We start from the raw sequence: 19,314 nt of genomic DNA on the forward strand, positions 1-19,314 counted from the left end.
GATGGGAGGAAAAGCAATTTGTGAGGAGGGCACAAAAATGTGCAAAAGTACATAGACAGGCTAAATGAGTGGGCAAAAATTTGGCAGACGGAGTAAAATGTTGGAAAATGTAAGGTCATGCACTTTACCAGAAAAAAATAAAAGAGCAAGTCATTATTTAAATGGAGAAAGACTGCAAAGTGCTGCAGTACAGCAGGACATGGGGGTACCTGTGGATGAAGCACAAAAAGGTAGTATGCAGGTACAGCAAATGTTCAGGAAGGCCAATGGAATCTTGGCCTTTATTGCAAAAGTTATGGAGTATAAAAGCAAGGAAGTCTTGTTACAGTTGTACAGAGTCATCAGTATTGGCGAGGCCACACCTGGAATACCCTGCGTGTAGTTTGGTTTCCATATTTACGAAAGGATATATTTGCTTTGCAGACAGTTCAAAGAAGGTTCACAAGGTTGATTCCGGAGAAGAGGGGATTGACTTATGAGGAAAGGTTGAGTTGGTTGGGCCTCTACTCATTGGAATTCAGCAAAATGAGATGTGATCTTATCGAAACGTATAAGATTATGAGCGGGCTTGACAAGTGGACGGAGAGTGGATGTTTCCACTGATAGGGGAGACTAGAACTAGATGGCATAATCTTAGAATAAGTGTCCACCTGGTTAAAACTGAGATGAAGACAAATTTCTTCTCTCAGAGGGTTGTAAATCTGTGGAATTCGCTGCCTCAGAGAGCTGTGGAAACTGGCACATTGAATAAATTTAAGACAGAAATAGACAGTTTCTTAAACGATAAGGGAATAAGGGGATATGGGAAGCGGGCAGGGAAATGGACCTGAGTCCATGATCGGATCAGTCATGATTGTGTTAAATGGCGGAGCAGGATCGATAGATCGTATGGCCTGCTCCCGCTCCTATTTCTTCTCTTTTCATGATCAGGCCGGAGTTTATTCTCCATCCTAGTTGCTCTGAGAAAATGGTTTTTATATTTAAACCACTGCAGTCCTTGTGGTGATAGTGTTCTGGAACTTTTCTTTCTGACAGTTTCATTCAGTTCTTGTCCTAGCGAACTATGATTCTCAATGTCTCATTTCAGGCAGACCTGGGAACAGGAAGGCTGACCCGGCAGGTAATCGCCTTTCTATTCACATTATCTGGTATCTTTTTGCTCTAATCTATCCCATTGAATATTAAGGTTGGGTGACAATCTCAGGGCCTTTTTCATCACAGATTAACCTCCGAAGGGAAAGGAGCCTCCCGCGGTCCGTTACTAAAGATCTTTAATTGCAGCTGAGAGGCGGCTGCTGCCGTTATGCAGAATGATAATAAACGGGATCCCTGAAGGGCAGAGCCTGAAGGTCCGTCTCCACTGACATTGCTGCCGGTCCCAAAGGGCGGCTCAGTTTCCACCGCACCAATCGGTGCTCGCATAGAGATCACATGATCATCAAGCCCCGCCTTTTTCTCTATTGGCTCCGGGGTTGGGGGGAATGTCTTCCAATCCGGACCTGGTATGGGCTCGTGTTATTTTCGGCCAATCCGTGCTGAGCATGATGGGCAACTGACCATTGCAGCCACGCCCATTTCCCGAGGTGTGGGGGCTGCAAAAAATTCAGCGCCAATCTCCCACCCCATCCCCGTGGGAACCGCTCTGGTGCTGGGAACTTCCCGCCGTTTCCGGGTTCCCTGTTCGTTTACACCGTTAATTGGTATGTTCCTCTCCATTTTGCCATGTTTAGTGTTTACTCCGGGTTTTATTCGGGGTCTGGGCACAGTCTGATGTTCCCACTGATTCCTCACATGGTCCTATTTGCCCGGTGAATGGGGCGGTCCGCGCGCTGGGAGACTGCGGGTTTAATACACTGCAACCGCTTGATGATATTTCTGATATTTTACAGAGCCGGTGAAGCTGAGACTGGTGAATGGGGGCGGCCCGTGCGCTGGGAGACTGGAGATTTACTACAGGGGACAGTGGGGGACTGTGTATGATTTTCTCTGGGACCTGCGGGACGCCGCTGTTGTGTGTCGGGAGCTGGGCTGCGGAACCGCGCTGTCAGCACCGGGCGGGGCTCACTTTGGGGAAGGGTCCGGACACTTTGTGACGTCACATGTTCGGTGCGGCGGGACCGAGGCCGCTCTGCGGGAGTGTGCGTCCTATCCATGGGGTCACCATCGCTGGCCACACTCCAGGGATGCCGGCGTCATCTGCTCAGGTAAACATCTTTCTCCTGACTCTCATCTCCCACAGCGTTTGATGGTTTCCGGAAAAAAGCGGATATAAAATTACCTGCGATTGTCCGTCCCCGGAAATTGAGAGTTTATAATTTCTGCTTTGTCTGGTTATTATTAATGTTATATTATTAATATTAGGTTCACTGTTTGTCTTGTGGTAACATCCGTATTATATGTAATACACATCCCCCCACCGAGAGCAGTAATCACCTGGCACACGGCACATTTACAATGCAGACAGAACAATTTCCCATTGAGATTTGTCCAAAGCCGCAGTGAATGAGCGGAACCGCTGGAAATGTCACATTCTCAACCCGACAGCTACCGGGCATGCGCCGTGAGCCCGGCTGTGCGCCTGCGCTCATCGCTTGATGTGAGATCTGAGATTTTGTGCAGACTGTGAATCTGAAACTGGGGAGGGAGGTTTCTCAACCTCGGAGAGCTTGGGCATTTGCTCCGCGGTTACTGTGGGAAGCATGGGTTAAACTACACAGTAAGATTCCACAGCTGTCTAAACTTCCAATTCTTTTGCTATTTAGATGGGTATTGAAACAGCATTAAGGACAGAATCAAGGACCACTGAATATTTAATTCCCAGTCCTAGTCACCTGTAATGGCTATCAAATCGTACCTGTTTGTCTCAATTTGTGCCGTGAACTCATCTATTTTGTTACAAACGCTACGTGCATTTAGACAAAGTGCGTTCAAGGTTTTTTTTACCTTTTTTCTTGCTTGTTTTCTCTCTCCTTCAAACTCACTTTCTTTATTTTTGCTTGCTAATTTCATCTTTACTTCCCTCCCTATTAGATCTATTTTCAGGTTCCCATCCCCCTCCCAAGCTAGTTTAAACCCTGCACCATCTCTTCAGCCACGTATTCATCTGCTCTATCCTCATATTTCTGTACTCACTAGCTCGTGGCACTGGGAGTAATCCGGAGATTACTACCTTTTGAGGTCCTGCTTTTTAATCTCTCTCCTAGCTCCCTAAACTCTGTCTGTAGGTACTCATCCCTCTTCCTACCTCTATCATTGGTACTGATGTGGCCCACGACCTCAGGCTGTTCACCCTCTCCCCGCAGAATTCCCTGAAGCCGCTTGGTGACATCCTTGACCCTGGCACCATGGAGCCAACGTACCAGCCTGGAGTCACTTCTGCGGTCGCAGAAACACCTGTCTGCTCCTCTGACTATTGAATCTCCTACCATTTCCATTCTTCTTCCTCGCCCTTCCATGCAGCTGAGCCACCCGTGGTGCCATGGACTTGGCTCTAGCTGCACTTCCCAGAGCCACCATCACCCCCACCGGTACTCAGAACACCCCCACCGGTTGGAGAGCGAGATGGACTCAGGGGACTCCTGCAGTACTTGCCTAGTCCTCCTCTTGTCCGGCAGTCACCCACTCCCACTCTGCCTGCACACTCTTAAGACTGTGCACAGTTTTGGACTCCTAATCTGAAGAAGGACATTCTTGCTATTGAGGGAGTGCAGCGAAGGTTCACCAGACTGATTCCCGGGATGACAGGACTGATATATGAAGAAAGACTGGATAGACTAGGCTTGTATTCAATGTAATTTAGAAGAATGAGAGGGGATCTCAAAGAAACATATAACATTCTGACGGGATTGGACAGGTTAGATGCAGGAAGAATGTTCCCGAAATTGGGGAAGTCGAGAACCAGGAGTCACAGTCTAAGGATAAAGGGTAAGCCATTTAGGACCAAAGCCATAAGGAGAAACTTCTTCACTCAGGGAATTTTTAACCTGTGGAATTCTCTACCATAGAAAGTTGTTGAGGCCAGTTCGTTAGATATATTCAAAAGGGAGTTAGATGTGACCCTCACGGCTAAAGGGATCAAGGGGCATGGAGAGAAAGCAGGAATGGAGTACTGAAATGCATGATCAGCCATGATCATATTGAATGGTGCTGCAGGCTCGAAGGGCCGAATGGCCTGCTCCTGCACCTTTTTTCTATGTTTAAAGCATTGCCATGGTAACCATGATCATTATGACGTTATTAGTATTTATTACTATAATAATTATTATTATTGTTACTATTACTATGTAGGCCACAGTGGTCTCAGATTGGTATCTGGGGGCTCCCGATGCTCCGGCCGGGTGGAAGTGCGACACGGAGCGCAGTGGGGGACGCTGTGTGATGGTTACTTCGGTTTAGAGGACGCCAGCGTGGTCTGTGAGCACCTTCAGTGTGGGGCAGTAACCGCAACCCTGGGAGCAGCTCACTTTGGGGAGGGAACCGGCCCAGTGTGGAAGGAGAACTACAGGTGCCGGGGGAACGAGTCCCGCTTGTGGGATTGTCTGGTTTCATCCTGGGATCAGTTTAGCTGCTCACATGGAAATGACGCCAGTGTCATCTGCTCGGGTGAGTTCTCTTAATCTACTGAAATGCAATACACCAACTGTACATGTTCCCCTTGAAACTGAGAGAGTCTGTGTTTGTCGGTCGAATTGTCTCAAGTTAATTAGTAATGAACCAAAGCTTTTCAATGCAGCACATATGTAATCAATGAATGTCTCGCGTTACAGTGTTTATCTCTGTCCGGGTGAATCCAGAGCTTTATCCAGAATCCGCACCGAAGGCTGCTGGCAGAAATGTTCAAACAGCAAAACGGGGCGACTGCTACACAATGGAAATGCTACAATTGTATTGAAACCGCTATAAATGTTAGCAGTTAAAATATGAATCAGCAGTATAAAATTATGAAGTGGCTCCATATGCTACATTTAGAGAAGATTTTTCTACATGTTTGAAAGCCCAAAACTAGGATCCATCAATGTAAGACTGTCACCAATAAAGCCAAAAAGGAATTCAGGAGAAAGTTCTTTACTCTGAGAGTAGTAAGCATGTGGAAATCGCTACCACATGGAATAGTTTGGGAGAATAACATAAATGTATTTAAGAGGAAACTAGCTAAGGGTATGAGAAAGACTGGAATCGAAGGAAGTGCTGAAATGGTCCGATGTAGCGTGGACCGAATTGACTGCTTCTGGGCTGTAAATACTATATAATACCGTTGTAAATACTTTTGAATTGAAACCGTTATAAATACTTTCACAGTAGTGCCTTTGAAATATCACGCCACCTTTCACACTCGTGCCCCTGACATGTTCATTCTCCCTTTTTCTCCGTTTCTTTCGCATCTGCTCTGACGACGCCAGCTTTCACACTAGTCCCTCTGACATGTCTTCCTTTTTTATCAACCCAGGATTCTCCTCCCCATGGTTAACATGATCCTCGACCATGCGCTTTCTATTTCCCACTTCTCTGCTCTCACCCCTTCCCCTCCCTCTCAGAATGACAACAGGGTTCCCGTTGGCCAAAGCTTTCATCCTAATAGCCTCCACATTCAATGGATCATTCTCCACCATTGCCAGCACGTCCAGCGTGATCCCACCACCAATCACATCTTCCCCTCCACTCTCAGCATTCCAAAGAAACCGCTCCCTCTGCGACACCTTGGTCCATTCCGCAGTCATCCCCAGTTCCCCCTCCCCTTCCCATGGCACCTTCCCGTGCAGGCACAGGAGATGGAACATCTGCCCTTTTACCTACTCCCTTCCCATTATCCAGGGCTCCAAATACTCCGTCCAGATGAAGCAGCGATTTACTTGTACTTCTTTCAATTTAGTATACTGTATTCGCTGCTCACGGTGTGGTCTCCTCTACATTGGGGATAGCAAGCGCAGATTGGATGGCCACTTTGCGGAACTCCTCCATTCAGTCCATAAGTGTGCCCCTAAGCTTCTGGCCGCCTGTCACTTTAATTCTCCACTCCACGCCCACTCTGATATCTCCATCCTTGGACTCCTGCAATGTTCCAATGAAGTTTAATGCGAGCTCGAGGAACAGCACCTCAACGTTTGTTCAGGCACTTTACAGCCTTCTGGACACAATATCCAGTTCAACAATTTCAGAGCAGAACCTCTGCGCATCTTTGGATCGATTCCACGCGCCCAGCCCCCACCCCCACCCCATCATATTTTTTTATTTCTTTGTCTCCATTGGCAGCTGATTATTATTCCGCCATTCACACCCTCTCTAGACTAACCTTTTTCTAGCTCCTGCCATTACCATTTCAATTCGGCCCATCATCCCTTTTGTCTCTCTAATCCTCCTGCCTTCCACCTATCACAGACCTTCCCTTTTATTCGTTTCCGCTCCCCCTTTCAGTGCTTCTTAACAACGTGTTATTTTCGAACTTTCGCCAGCTCTGACGAAGGGTCATCGACCTGAAACGTTAACTGTGTTTTCTCTCCACAGATGCTGGCTGTTTTTACTTCAGATTCCAGCATCCGCAGTGTTTTGATTGTGTGTCCGTTATAAATCCGACTGGGTTAATATATCAATCAACATACAATTCTCCGCAGAGATCAGTTGTGTTTTCATTGAAAGCTCTCAGAGTTAATGTGTTGCCTGCGAGATGAGTTTTAATATCCATTTTATTGAACGCAATATATTGAATAGAGATGTAAATATATCATGATGTATATCACGGATTATTTCACGGCTTTTAGAGTTCTCTAGGCGCCCTGCATAAAACGTATCACGCAACCAGCACCGGCAACTAGTCCGTTAGCTCAGTGATGTCTTCATCGCAAATTTTCTCCCGTGGCTGCTACGCGTTTTGGGACGTCGTGGGAAGCGCATTGAAAAGCTCTGTCAATTGAAACTTCTGTTTGTTTCTCTCCCATATTGGATAAGATGAACCGCAGCCATTTAAAGGCCATCTCCTGCCTTAGATCACAGCACATCAATAGCCGGCCTGAGCCGCTCACTGCCTCCCCCGCCCGCCCCCGCCCAGGTTAATTTTACCCGCCTTAGCCACCGGAGACTGCAGGGTATCTCACCCAAATGTATTCACTGAGAAAAGGTAATGGCTTAGAGGATCTGCCTACAAGCCTTGCGGGTAATTATTACAGAAATGCATCAATATCATTCATAATAACTGTCAGGGTGAGAGTTCGTAAATTATGGGATATTTGCTTCAGTTTACGCGTTGTTCTCAATTTGTGTCTTTTTGTAGATGAAGGTTGGCCGCCGAGACTGACCAATGGGGGAAGTCGCTGTGACGGGCGAGTGGAGATTTACTACAACGGCCGCTGGGGTGGAGTGCGGGACAAGCTCTGGGACATAAATGATGCCAACGTGGTCTGCAGACAGCTGGGATGCGGCTCTGCGATAGCCGCTTATAATTCTTCAAAGTACGGAGAGAGTGAGGGGCCCGTGTGGGTGAATGATGTCGAGTGTGAAGGAAACGAGGCGCAACTCCGGAACTGCAGCTCATTCACATTGAATCCGTTTCTCACTGAAAACGTCGGCGTAGGGGTCCTGTGCTCAGGTGAACAAATTGTTCAATGTGACAGAACCATAAAGGGGAATTCCTAATCTGCTGAGTACAGTGATTAAAAAAAGATCACTTGTTCCTCGTGTCTCTCCAACCAGTTATGTAACTCAGGGGTCGAATGCAGAGCGAGTGGATGCGGCAGAACTGAACAACAATGAGAAGTTGGATTGAAATCGCGCCTTTAACAAATACAAACTTCACATGATGTTTTGCAGAAGCCTATTCATGCAGAGAAACTAACACAGAGCCAAGCAAGGGTGTATTAGAACGGATGACTAAAAGCTTGGTCAGACGGGAAGATTGCAAGAGGGTGTCTTAATGGATTCTCTACCACAGAAAGTTGTTGAGTCCACTCCGTTGCATATATTCAAAAGGGAGTTAGATGTGGCCTTTACGGCTAAAGGGATCAGGGGGTATGGAGAGAAGGCAGGAGTGAGATACTGAAGTTGCATGATCAGCCACGATGGCCTGCTTATGCACCTATGTTCTATGTTTCTATGAGAGGCGGAGATGTTTATGGAGAGATTTCCGATTCTGCGGCCTCGAAGGCGAAAGGCACGGTAGCTAATTGCGAGCGGAGGAAGTGTGTGATGCACAAGGGTGCAAGATAGGGAGAAAAAGCAAAGATCTAGAAATGATTAGTTTTTGAGACGCTTATATTGAGAGGACGAGGCGAGGCCTTTAGGATATTTGAACATGAGGATGATAATTTAAAACTGGAGGCATTGGCGAACGGGAAAACAATGTAGGTCAGCGAGCACGGGGCGGCTGGGGAGTGCGACTTGGTGCGGGTCAGACAACAGAGATTTGTGTGAGCTCAAGTTTATGGAGGTGCAGGACGAGAGGACAGCCAGAAAACATTGGAATATATGGTTCTGAGGCAGGGACGGAGCTGGAAATAGGTGGGCTTTGTGACGGAGATCATACGAAGCTCAGTTCGGCGGTCAAAGGCGCAACGACGCTACAAGTCAGTTGTATTGTGCAGCATACAAGCCTAAACAGATGTGCTGGAGTTGTATTGGTATAACTTATATTAAGCCGTGTATATATGTCGACAGATGTGTTGGTGTAAGTTTCATTATACAGCATATTAATGCAGGTAGATTTTCTGAGATTGAAATTTTGTAAATTCCATTATGCAATATGTAATTATAGGCAGATGTTCTGAGGTTTTTCTGATGTAAGTTATACAGCCCGTTGGACCGTACATCAGTACAGCCCAGATCATCTTTCTACACTTAGATATTGTGTACTGGAAAACCGATGTTCAAGGATTGGACTTGTGTACGTTGCATTCTTCAGGAGGCAGGTGAAATATTAAGTAGGGTTGTGGATAAGACTGTAACCTAGTATGTCACGGAGGTATCTGGTGAAATAAACATGAGACGGAAGTTATAGGAAATAGGAGATGGGTGTAAATGCCAGACAAACTAAAGAATGTGTAAGTGCAGGCAGTTATAATTAAATATAGTTTCATTTACCTGTCACAGGCGCAGTAAAACACAGCTTTCTTTAGCTGAAGAAGATACAATGGGTTGTATTGAGTGAAGCGGTTAATGTGTATTGGAAGTATAACCCTCCTGTATTATTGCCCAACAGAACACGTGCAGTTAAGGCTGTCGGACGGTGGAAGCCCATGTGCTGGGCGCGTGGAGGTTTATTACAATGGGATCTGGGGCTCAGTTTGTGACGATTCCTGGGACCGGGCCGACGCTAACGTGGTTTGCAGACAGCTGAGTTGTGGAAATGTATTGAACGTGACACTTCCTGCTTCTTGTGGACGAGGCTCAGACCCAGTTTGGTTGGATGAGCTGAACTGTTCGGGTAACGAATCGTTTCTGTGGGAATGTCCGTCAACTGGGTGGGGTAATCACGACTGTGATCGTAAAGAAGATGTGAGGTTGATGTGCTCAGGTAAGGACGCTTTCCGTCTGCTCATCTTCTGCAGTGTTATATGCGAGGCATCACACGGGAGATAATACATAGCATAACATACAACTTATAGAGTACAGAAACAAGCCATTCGGCCCAACTGGTCGGTGTGGTGCTTATGCTGCACACCAACATCCTCCAACCGTACTTTATCTAACCCAATCTACATCTCGTTCTATTCCTCTCCCCTTCATGTACTTATCTAGTTTCACATAAAAGACATCTGTGCTATCGCCTCAACTATTTCACGTGGTCCAAGTTCCATATTCTAACCATTTTCTGGGTGAAGAACATTCACCTGAATTCCCTATTTAATTTATGGTCCTTAACTTTTGTCTCCATTAGTTTTGATTATTGGTGAATCTGTATCCGTTTGATCTTGTACCCCATTTAGACTCCTATTTTCCAAGGGGTATTATTCCTCCTATCAAATTGCATCAGCTCATACTAATCTATATTAAAATTAATTTGCCAATTACACGCCAAATCCGCCCATTTATTAATGTCTTGTATTTTGTTGCAGTCTTCCTCAGTATTAACTATACCCACAACCCCCCGCCCCCCGCCCCCATTTTGCTGTCACTCATACATCTTGAAGTTGTACTTACGATTTCCAAGTCCAAGTCGTTTATGTAAATGATGAGTAGCAGTGCACCCAGCGCCGATCATTGTGGAACATCAATTATCACCCTCCGCCAGTCTGATTAACTACCTTTAACCACTATTCAGTTTTCTGTTTAGTAGCCAGCTGGCTATCCATTCTGCTGCTTGTGCTCTGACTACACATGTCTGGCCTTAATCATGATTCTACTATGTGGTACCTAATCGAAGACCATTTTAAAATCCACTCATATGATATCTACTGAATTATACTTGCCTACTCTTTCTGTAACATCTTCAAAGAATTCAATAAGGTTGGTCAAGCACGCCCTTTGAAATCCGTGTTGACTATTCTTCATTATTTGTTCGGATTGTAGGTGTTTTTGTATTAAATTTTTGAAATAATTACCGACGACCAGTGACCACAACCGGTGCAACATGTGTTGTGCAATATGAACACGCAATGAGTTATCAATAGAACAAATTGGATATTTCCTGTTTCGTTGACAGAGCACAAAGAGATGCGGCTGGTGAAAGGAAAGCATCGCTGTGAGGGCAGAGTGGAAGTGTTCTACAATGGGACCTGGGGAACTGTGTGCTCGGAAAAACTGGATCGACATGATGCAGAGGTGATCTGTAAACAGTTACAGTGCGGCCCCCTCCTATCTATTCAGTATAGCACTTGGACATTCGGAATGGGATCCGGACCCATTTGGCTCGATCAGATGGAGTGTACTTCAGACGAGTCGACCCTTTGGCAGTGTCAGTCAGACCCGTGGGGTGAACACAACTGTCATCACGGGGAGGATGCAGGTGTTGTGTGTTCAGGTAACTCAACGAACCTATCAATGTGCGGGTGGCATTCCAAACATTGAGGTCGAATACAGTCAGCATGTTTCTCTTCTTAACAGACACCCGAGTGCCGGAGAGATCCCACAGTTCAAGGATCTGCGTTCCAGAATCTGGTTCTAAACATGGACATTCACCAGGTGCTTCCCTCCATTCATTATACTAACTATCTGACTTGTATTCCTGGCTTGTACTAAATACATAACAATCAATGATTCCCTTTGATAGACTCAGGACAACCCTTGCGTCTGGTTGGAGGCAACACCAACTGCTCCGGGAGAGTGGAGATATTGTCCAATAACAGTTGGGGCACGGTGTGTGATGACTCCTGGGATATGGCCGATGCCAATGTTGTCTGCAGACAGCTGGGTTGCGGCCCCGCTCTATTGGCCGCAGGAGAGGCCGCATTTGCCCAGGGTGACGGAGTTATCTCGTTGGATGAGGTGAAGTGCACCGGAAGTGAATCCTTTCTGTCCGACTGTCGTTCCTCACCGCCAGGTCAACATGACTGTGATCATAAGGAAGGTGCCAGTGTGATCTGTTCCGGTAAGGGTCGCAGGAGGTTTCCTCCTTCTGTGAACGTGGCTGATTGATTTTGGAAATTAAGAAAACGTTACCCATTTTAATGTAAACTCCTAACATTTGAAGGTCATGAAATATTTCTACAATATATTCCACAGAGCTCGATTTGGTTTCCGCTGATTATCCGTCCACATCTGCAGGTACTTTTCATTATTAGTACTATTACTGGTATTAAGGTTAGCGTTCGTATTAGTAGCATTGGTATTTTTGACATTTTCTTCGCTTTGTTAATTTTTCTAAAAATTATGTGCGGTTTAAAGTTGACTGTATTTTAAATAATATTTCAATCTAACGTGATTAGGGCAGGGAGGTAAAACCACCTCCATCTCTGTTGCCATCTGCATAACCCTCGGAATCCTTCTAATCGGTGAGCTGATCGCACTGATGGCGGTAAGCCGGAGAAAGTCAGCAAGAAGAGGTGAGGCTCAAATCTTATCGCTGAACTAACACGTTATCTCCGGTCGCTTCATATCCTGGCGAGTCTACAGTTCATTACAGTTTTCCATGGGGTGTCACATGGTCTTGTTAGAAATAAATCTTAATCCTCCTTAGGCGATTTATTCCATTGCATGTGCTGCCGGAATAATAACATTGGAAATATAAAGTGGATAGTTATTTAAAGTGTCACATTCACTGTCTCAGTTCATCAGCCGGTACATGAGATTCCAGAAGGATTTACTAACTGCAACAATGGAACAGAAAGTTTAATTGAACAGTTTGGGTTGTGCGTTCAGTTATTATTTGTCTGTAACTCTTCCTGCATCCATTGGGTATCAGGTCCACCTCTTCAGTTTCTGGGTCCAGATATCCAATCCCGAACTCTCCGACTCGGTTCTGTCGATCATTTTGAGAGCTTTAAAGGGCTTTCTGCATTCGCCAGTGATTATTGTACATCCCAACACAACTATCGCACTCATATCTCACCCACCAGCACACTCCTGCCCTGTGTACACAGCACATCATTTGTCACACTGAAGGGACATGACAAAGAACCATGAACTCGTCACTCACGGATCCAAACTGATGCTGTCCGCAGAGATCAGTCAACTTCAACCTACCTCTTCAGCGGAATTCCCCGTGTGACCGCCGAGCGATCGGCTGTAATACATTTCTCCTCAAACTCGCTCACTTCGTCTTCCCGAAGTCAATAGAATTAGCCGCTGCCTGCTGGTGCTGAACATATGTCTATACAGAGACACACACACGGAAACACACACAAACCACAACTCCTTCACATTTACGTTCACTGATTTTGTCCCTTGACTATCACCATCTCTGTGGTTTGAATTTATTCGCAGATGAATTCATGTGAAACGTGCATGTAGTGCAACACAATGTTAATCTCCCATCCTCCCTTCAACAGGTGCTGTCACTGGCGGCAGGGAGTCACCTGCTGGATTGTACCAAGCAATTTATGAAGAGATTGAGAATATTCCACCCGGCGAGGATTCCGCTCGGTCCCATGGTTCAGGTCTGTATTTTCTGTCTGATACCGAATCTTCATGGGACAAATGTCCCCTCCTTAATGATCGCTTTTAATTGTCAATGTACTGAGTGACAGGATCAGCAGCCCGCTCACTGTCCCCAGGTGAAGGAGTTCTATCTCAGTGACAGTGCCTCTGTGTCCGTGTGTACAGTCTGTCCCGCAATGGGAATGGAACAATTCCCACTGGTCGGTATTGCTCAAAGAACGGGGTTTCCGGCCAGTTTTAAATCGGCAGCAGAGTCGCTTAAGTTACAAATCGACTGGATCCATCTTCATCCCTTCACTGTCGCTTATCCTTTATAATATTTATTGTGTTTACTGACCTTGAACTTCCTGTTACTCACGTTTCATTTTACTCCAATTAATCAATCTCATATTTAGTCGCTGCCTTTGGGAGGCGACAGCCGCTTCATCGTTGGGCGGGAGTCTCGGGAGAGGGAGGTGGAGGAGAAGTTGGGGGCGAGAGCCGGATTCTGAAGTGACCGCGGGCGGTTATAGAGTCTCCGGAAATGAAAGTTAGCGATGAGGGGGCGGGGGTCAAATTGGATCAGGAATCCCCGCTCACACTCTGTATAAACAGATTATTTTATACGCGATTTGTTCCGCTCTGATACCTGAGATATTAGCTGTACGGACGGGCTGTACTGTGCATTATTGTGTCCGCAGGCTGGAAGGGCCGACATTTATGGACTAGCCCGAGTTGCCCTGATAAGGCGGTGGTGGGTCTTCCCCCTGAACCACTTCAGGCCTTGTGGTGAACCATCTCCCACAATGGTGTCAGTTACCAAATTCCAGGATGTTGTCACAGGGACAATGATGCTATTATGTTGCCTGCTCCGATGCCTCAATCAATCTGTCCAATAACAATCTATTTTTGTGTTGGACAGTGTCTAGTTCTAATGACTCCCTCAATCATATCGATTATTACACCAGTGATATTTGGGGTGACGCTGATCCGGGACCAGAACATCTTCAAAGGACCTCCTTCAGTATTCAGGGTGGGTACACATTTACTTCCTACAATCACCTTTTTGGACATCACACTAACTATAATTAAAAACCAACACCTAAAGATATCGGAGCTCATTCGCCGAAAAACGACACTTCCAAGGGCCCGTAGTAATAGAGAGGATGTTAGTTCGAGATATACTGGTAATACTTTGGACTTGAAACAAAATCATGTGGATTGGAACCAGTAATATGATGAACGAAACATTCCATTCAATCTGTTTCCCTAAACGGCTCTGTGTGAAATGTGCGGGCAGGTTGGGTGAGTGATTCAATGGGATATGTTTGACTTTAAGACGGAGGGTAAACTATCTCGACAATACATGGTCGAATCTTTCCCCACCAGCTAACGCCACTTCACCGGAATTCTACAATTGGTGCACTCTCTCGCCACGCAAGGCCCGGGTAGATTGATTTATAATAATATCATTCCAGATACACATTTGGTTTCAGTGGAAATCTCTCTTTGCTCCCAGGACCGGTTTGGGGCGACTATGACGATGCTGAGACTGGAGTCACTGATACTCAGGGCGGTCACTTGCTGCTGGACAGCGGTCCTGATGATGTCACACTCGGAAGTGCCGGCGGTGATCTCTCCACTCTCGGTGAGTAGAATTTCTGTCAGTCCCGCAGTCACCAGCCGTCTGTGGAGGAATGGACTGGCGCTGTTTGAATGCCATTGCAACGGACAGTGAATGTTGTGATTACAGAAAATGACAATAAACAAAGCTGCACCTGTTCTAGGAAAGAGATACTGATGCTGCTCAGTGTTTAATATCTCCCTTGTTAACACTCCCACCGGAATCCTCTCAGCGCTCAATCTCAACCGCCCGATTCTCCATATTCGATGCACCTCGTCTGCTGTCACCAGCGGTAAAACACAGCCCGGGGTGTGGGTAAGAAACAATGATTTTCCATTCACAGATCAACTAATCTAGCTATTGCCACCCATATAGATGATCCGCACTGATCCCGGCTTTCTGCCATCCTTAATACATTACCTGTCTCCCCACAGCATTCAGTTCTCAGTCCCGCGCCGATCACGGTTTACCGGTTCCTTCCACACCTGGTAACAATGACGACCTTCCTTTGACCCCCTGCAGCTTCTAAACATTATTTAATGGGATACTAACAAACAAAGAGATTACAAAATGAAGTTCCCATGAGCACTTCATTAATAAACACAGGTTCTTAATCTCTGTTACAGATTTGGTTAATCCACGCAGAGGACACGTTCGGAACCCCGGACATTCCGTCACCGAAGGCCAGTGACTGTGAGCCTCAAAATCTTACAGCATCTACGGCAAGCCGGTAAGAGCAGTGCTGGAGAGTGTCCAATCCTGGGCGGGCTCTGCTGGGTGTTAATGGACAGTGTGCTCAACCTTCAGTGATACTGAAAGTATCAGAGAACATTCTGTGTATTTATTGTTTAAATAAAATACCCCTTTGTACTGGCTGTATTTAATCCTCTTCTCTGATAATAGGGGGTGTATTTACTACAGTTAAGGACACTGAAAGTATCAGCGAGAACATGCTGTTCATTTATTATTTAACTGAAAGGCGAGTTGCAGTGAAATAGCAGAGAGCATAAAATGCGGAGTGAAAAAATACTACATTTGTTTGCATTGTGTGTTGGTGGGAATTGCTTTAACCCTCTTTATCTCGGTCTCTGTCTCTCTCTGAATGCGTTTTTTTTTAAATTTCAGGTAAAAATTAATTTAAATTCCAGGATGAGATGTCCCGAGGCGTGCCACAGCCTGGCGGGAAATATGTTGTTTGAAAGCTGAGAGAAAGTCCATTAACGTTTCCAACAGTGTGAACATGCTGAATGTGCTTCTCGTCACGGCATAAACATCCCTTTACTTCATCGCCATGTTATTTTGTGTTGAAGTCAATAGATTTCGCATTTCTTCATATTTTGTCTGTGTTCTGTTTAATTAAAAACGGTAAAAGAAAAGGAATGTATTTCGGATTATTGCTCTGTCTATATTAATACTGTAAGACACTGCTCTGCTTGGATTAACCAAATCTGTAACCGAGATTAAGAACCTGTGTTTATTAATGAAGTGCTCATGGGAACTTCATTTTGTAATCTCTTTACTTGTTAGTATCCCATTAAATAATGTTTAGAAGCTGCAGGGGCTCAAATGAATGGTCTTTCTGTTTTATCTCCCTTTATTGGCACTGCTCCGTCTACCGCCGTATACTCGATATATAAAAACTGCTGCAGTCTGATAATGCAAGTGTACAACGTAAAAAAAAGTTAAAAAATAAAAGATGCATTTGTTAAATATTTTAGTAGGTATTTGTGCCTTTGTCGATGCAAATATCTTATTTATATTCCAGTAACTCAACATACAATAATTCAGAGATACACTCCGGTGTAGTTTTTTTGCACCTATCCCTGGGGATTCTGGAGTATAGCAGGCGACCAGGAGAATCTGATCAGAATTTCCGGGCCACTCTTTTTGGACTTTAATTCTAAAAATTAAATATTCCAGTTCTTCAGCAGCAGTGAGGAATAATTACTCAATCAGGAGACCGATTGCACTGTGCAGTTCTCAACTGGTGGTGATCCTCACTCCATCTGTATTACTGCTGCAATGGCCAGTACCCACCAGCAGAGGGCAAGAATTGTTCTAACTGGAAACAGAAAATGTTGGAAACACTCAGCAGGTCAGGCAGCATCTTTGGTGAAAGAAACAGGGCTAACGATTCATGTCAATGGCCTTACTTCAGTAACGTAAAGTGGTGGAGAATAACCGTGTTTTTAAGCGTATACAGAGTCTGGAAAGAGATCAAAAGGGTTACAGTCTGTTAAAGGATGGAGGTCGGGAGTGATTAAATGTATCATTCCCTCACTCATTCTGAGCTATGTCACTGTCAATTTTCAGCACTCTGTTATCTCAAATCCAACACTGGCAACCCAGTTGTTGTTTATTGAAAATAACTCACTTTGTGAAGCCTAAACACAAACTATTTGACATATCCACCAACCTCTAATAGACCATCGAACATCAAACCATGATTTCCCAGACGGTCACTGATCTCATCTCCTCTGCAGGTCTTCGCACCATTGCTTCCAACCTCACAGTCACCAACTGCGTGCAGCCTCTTCTATCTCCTTCCAAACAGCCGCAAACAGGGCCACCCCGGTAGCCCCATCAGACCAACCTTTTGCTGCCCCACGGAATTGAGTTCTTCCAATCTCACCTTTTGTTTTGCTCCTCTTGTCTAATCTCGTCCATCGCCATTCACCATTTTAACAATTTCAAATTCCCCGGCCATAACTGTCTCCCTTGTGTCATGGACGTCGTGTCCTTCTACATCTCCACCCCCACCAGGACATTCAGCCTCTACACCTCCATCCATCAGCAGGACATTCAGCCTCTACACCTCCATCCATCAGCAGGACATTCTGCCCCTACACCTCCATCTATCAGCGGGATATTCAGTCCCTACACCTCCATCCATCAGCAGGACATTCTGCCCCTACACCTCCATCCATCAGCGGGATATTCAGTCCCTACACCTCCATCCATCAGCAGGACATTCAGCCTCTACACCTCCATCCATCAGCAGGACATTCTGCCCCTACACCTCCATCTATCAGCGGGATATTCAGTCCCTACACCTCCATCCATCAGCAGGACATTCCGCCCCTACACCTCCATCCATCAGCAGGACATTCCGCCCCTACACCTCCATCCATCAGCGGGATATTCAGTCCCTACACCTCCATCCATCAGAGGGACATTCAGCCCACTGCATCTCACTCTCTCACCAGGACGTCCAGTCCCTCTACTCGTGCATCAATCTGCAGAATATCCAGTTACTTTAGACCTCTATTTCTCATCAGGGTGTCCAGTCCCTCCATTCGTTCATCTCTCTCATGGACATTCCATTCCTCAGCATGAAGTGATGTCCCTCTACACCTTTATCCCTCACCAGGACATTAAACTAAGTTTTTCTCTCTCAGGTGGGCGTAAAATGATATGTGACACTATTTGGATGAAGGCAGAGGAGATATCTCTGATGTTATGATCAATATTTATCCCTCACTCAACATTAATTAAAAAAAGATTATCTGGTCATTATGACATTGCTGTTTGTGGGAGCTGGTTGAGCGCAACTTGGCTGCTGTATTTCCTACAATAGTAACTACACTTTAAAAAGTAATTCATTTGTTTAATGTCCTGAGGTCATGAAAGGTGCTTTTTAATGCAAGTAATTCTTATTTTAGGACTCTATTCCATTCTACCAGTTGAGTTGTGTCTGTCACATCTGTTACGACATTACCAGGTTCCACACGTGTATTTCTGAATTGCCTTCCTTTTCGCTCAGCCGAATTAAAAACAAGGGCATACTGTTATTATTAAGAAAGAGTCTGACCGGATACTGTGAGCTCGAAGTAAATTGTGACCTTAGTCTTTATATGCAGGTCTCCAGAGTGCCACTCCAACCTGTGTGGCCTCCTTAAATACCTGTGCTCCCAAGGGATTATGGGATCCCTTGGGACTCCAGCAGACGAGCCCTCTGGTGGCTGTACAGGGTATTTACAAGTTTACATATATAACACCACTCCCTTCCAAAATCAACAATATAACTATTTACAAGGTGAGTTGATCTGGGGCCTTTCTTGCCCTGGTTGATCGTCTTGGTGCAGATGCTGATATTGGAGAGTCGTCTGTTGGGCCCTTGCTGGGCTGCTGTGCAGCTGGTCTTGCTGGGCTGCCTGGTGTGGTGAGTCTTCCTGGGCTGCTGTGGATAATGGATTCTGCTTCGTGGCCAACCCTGGTGTCGGCTGCCACTGGTATGTATTTTGGGTGGTCGAAGAAGGTAGGGTCCAAAGTGGGCCACTCAGGATAGTCCATGAATATGAGTTTAATTTGGTCCAAGTGTTTCCGATGAATGAGTCCATTTGAATGTTTGACCTGAAACACCCTAATCCCCTCCTTTGCCACAATAGTGCCGGGAAGCCACTTGCGACCTTGTCCATAATTCAATACAAATACAGGGTCATTTATATCAAGCTCACGGGATATATTTGCGCTATCATGGTATGTACTTTGTTGAATCCGCCTGCTCTCTACCTGTTCATGAAGATCAGGGTGAACTAACAAGAGCCTTGTCTTAAGTGTTCTTTTCATAAGCAGTTCTTCAGGTGGAAACCCAGGGAGCGAGTGGGGTCTCGTGTGGTAGCTAAGGAGGACTCAGGATAGGCGACTCTGCAGTAAGCCTTCCGTTACCCTCTTCAAGCCCTGCTTGATGG

At 45.7% G+C, this 19,314-nt stretch overlaps 1 protein-coding gene across 1 annotated transcript; it reads left to right on the forward strand.

Moving 5' to 3' along the window:
* The first annotated feature begins 1,504 nt into the window (after nucleotides 1-1,504).
* Nucleotides 1,505-16,315, forward strand: LOC139234623 (scavenger receptor cysteine-rich domain-containing protein DMBT1-like). Its single transcript, XM_070865310.1, has 15 exons — nucleotides 1,505-1,700; nucleotides 1,890-2,204; nucleotides 4,288-4,602; nucleotides 7,265-7,579; nucleotides 9,185-9,499; nucleotides 10,628-10,945; nucleotides 11,029-11,106; nucleotides 11,195-11,512; nucleotides 11,647-11,688; nucleotides 11,850-11,966; nucleotides 12,912-13,019; nucleotides 13,922-14,032; nucleotides 14,519-14,647; nucleotides 15,250-15,353; nucleotides 15,749-16,315. Exons 1-14 carry the CDS (start codon nucleotides 1,505-1,507, stop codon nucleotides 15,312-15,314), a joined length of 2,742 nt encoding a protein of 913 aa, XP_070721411.1. The 3' UTR covers nucleotides 15,315-15,353; nucleotides 15,749-16,315.
* The last annotated feature ends 2,999 nt before the right edge of the window (nucleotides 16,316-19,314 follow it).

The sequence above is a fragment of the Pristiophorus japonicus genome, chromosome 22, assembly GCF_044704955.1.
Source record: "Pristiophorus japonicus isolate sPriJap1 chromosome 22, sPriJap1.hap1, whole genome shotgun sequence".
NCBI classification, from domain to species: domain Eukaryota; kingdom Metazoa; phylum Chordata; class Chondrichthyes; family Pristiophoridae; genus Pristiophorus; species Pristiophorus japonicus.

Coding starts and splice junctions, on each gene's coding strand:
- LOC139234623 (XM_070865310.1), top strand. CDS start 1,505: ATGGGCTCGTGTTATTTTCGGCCAATCCGTGCTGAGCATGATGGGCAA. Junction 2,205..4,287: donor TGCCGGCGTCATCTGCTCAG/GTAAACATCTTT, acceptor ATTACTATGTAG/GCCACAGTGGTCTCAGATTG. Junction 11,689..11,849: donor TTATCCGTCCACATCTGCAG/GTACTTTTCATT, acceptor TAACGTGATTAG/GGCAGGGAGGTAAAACCACC.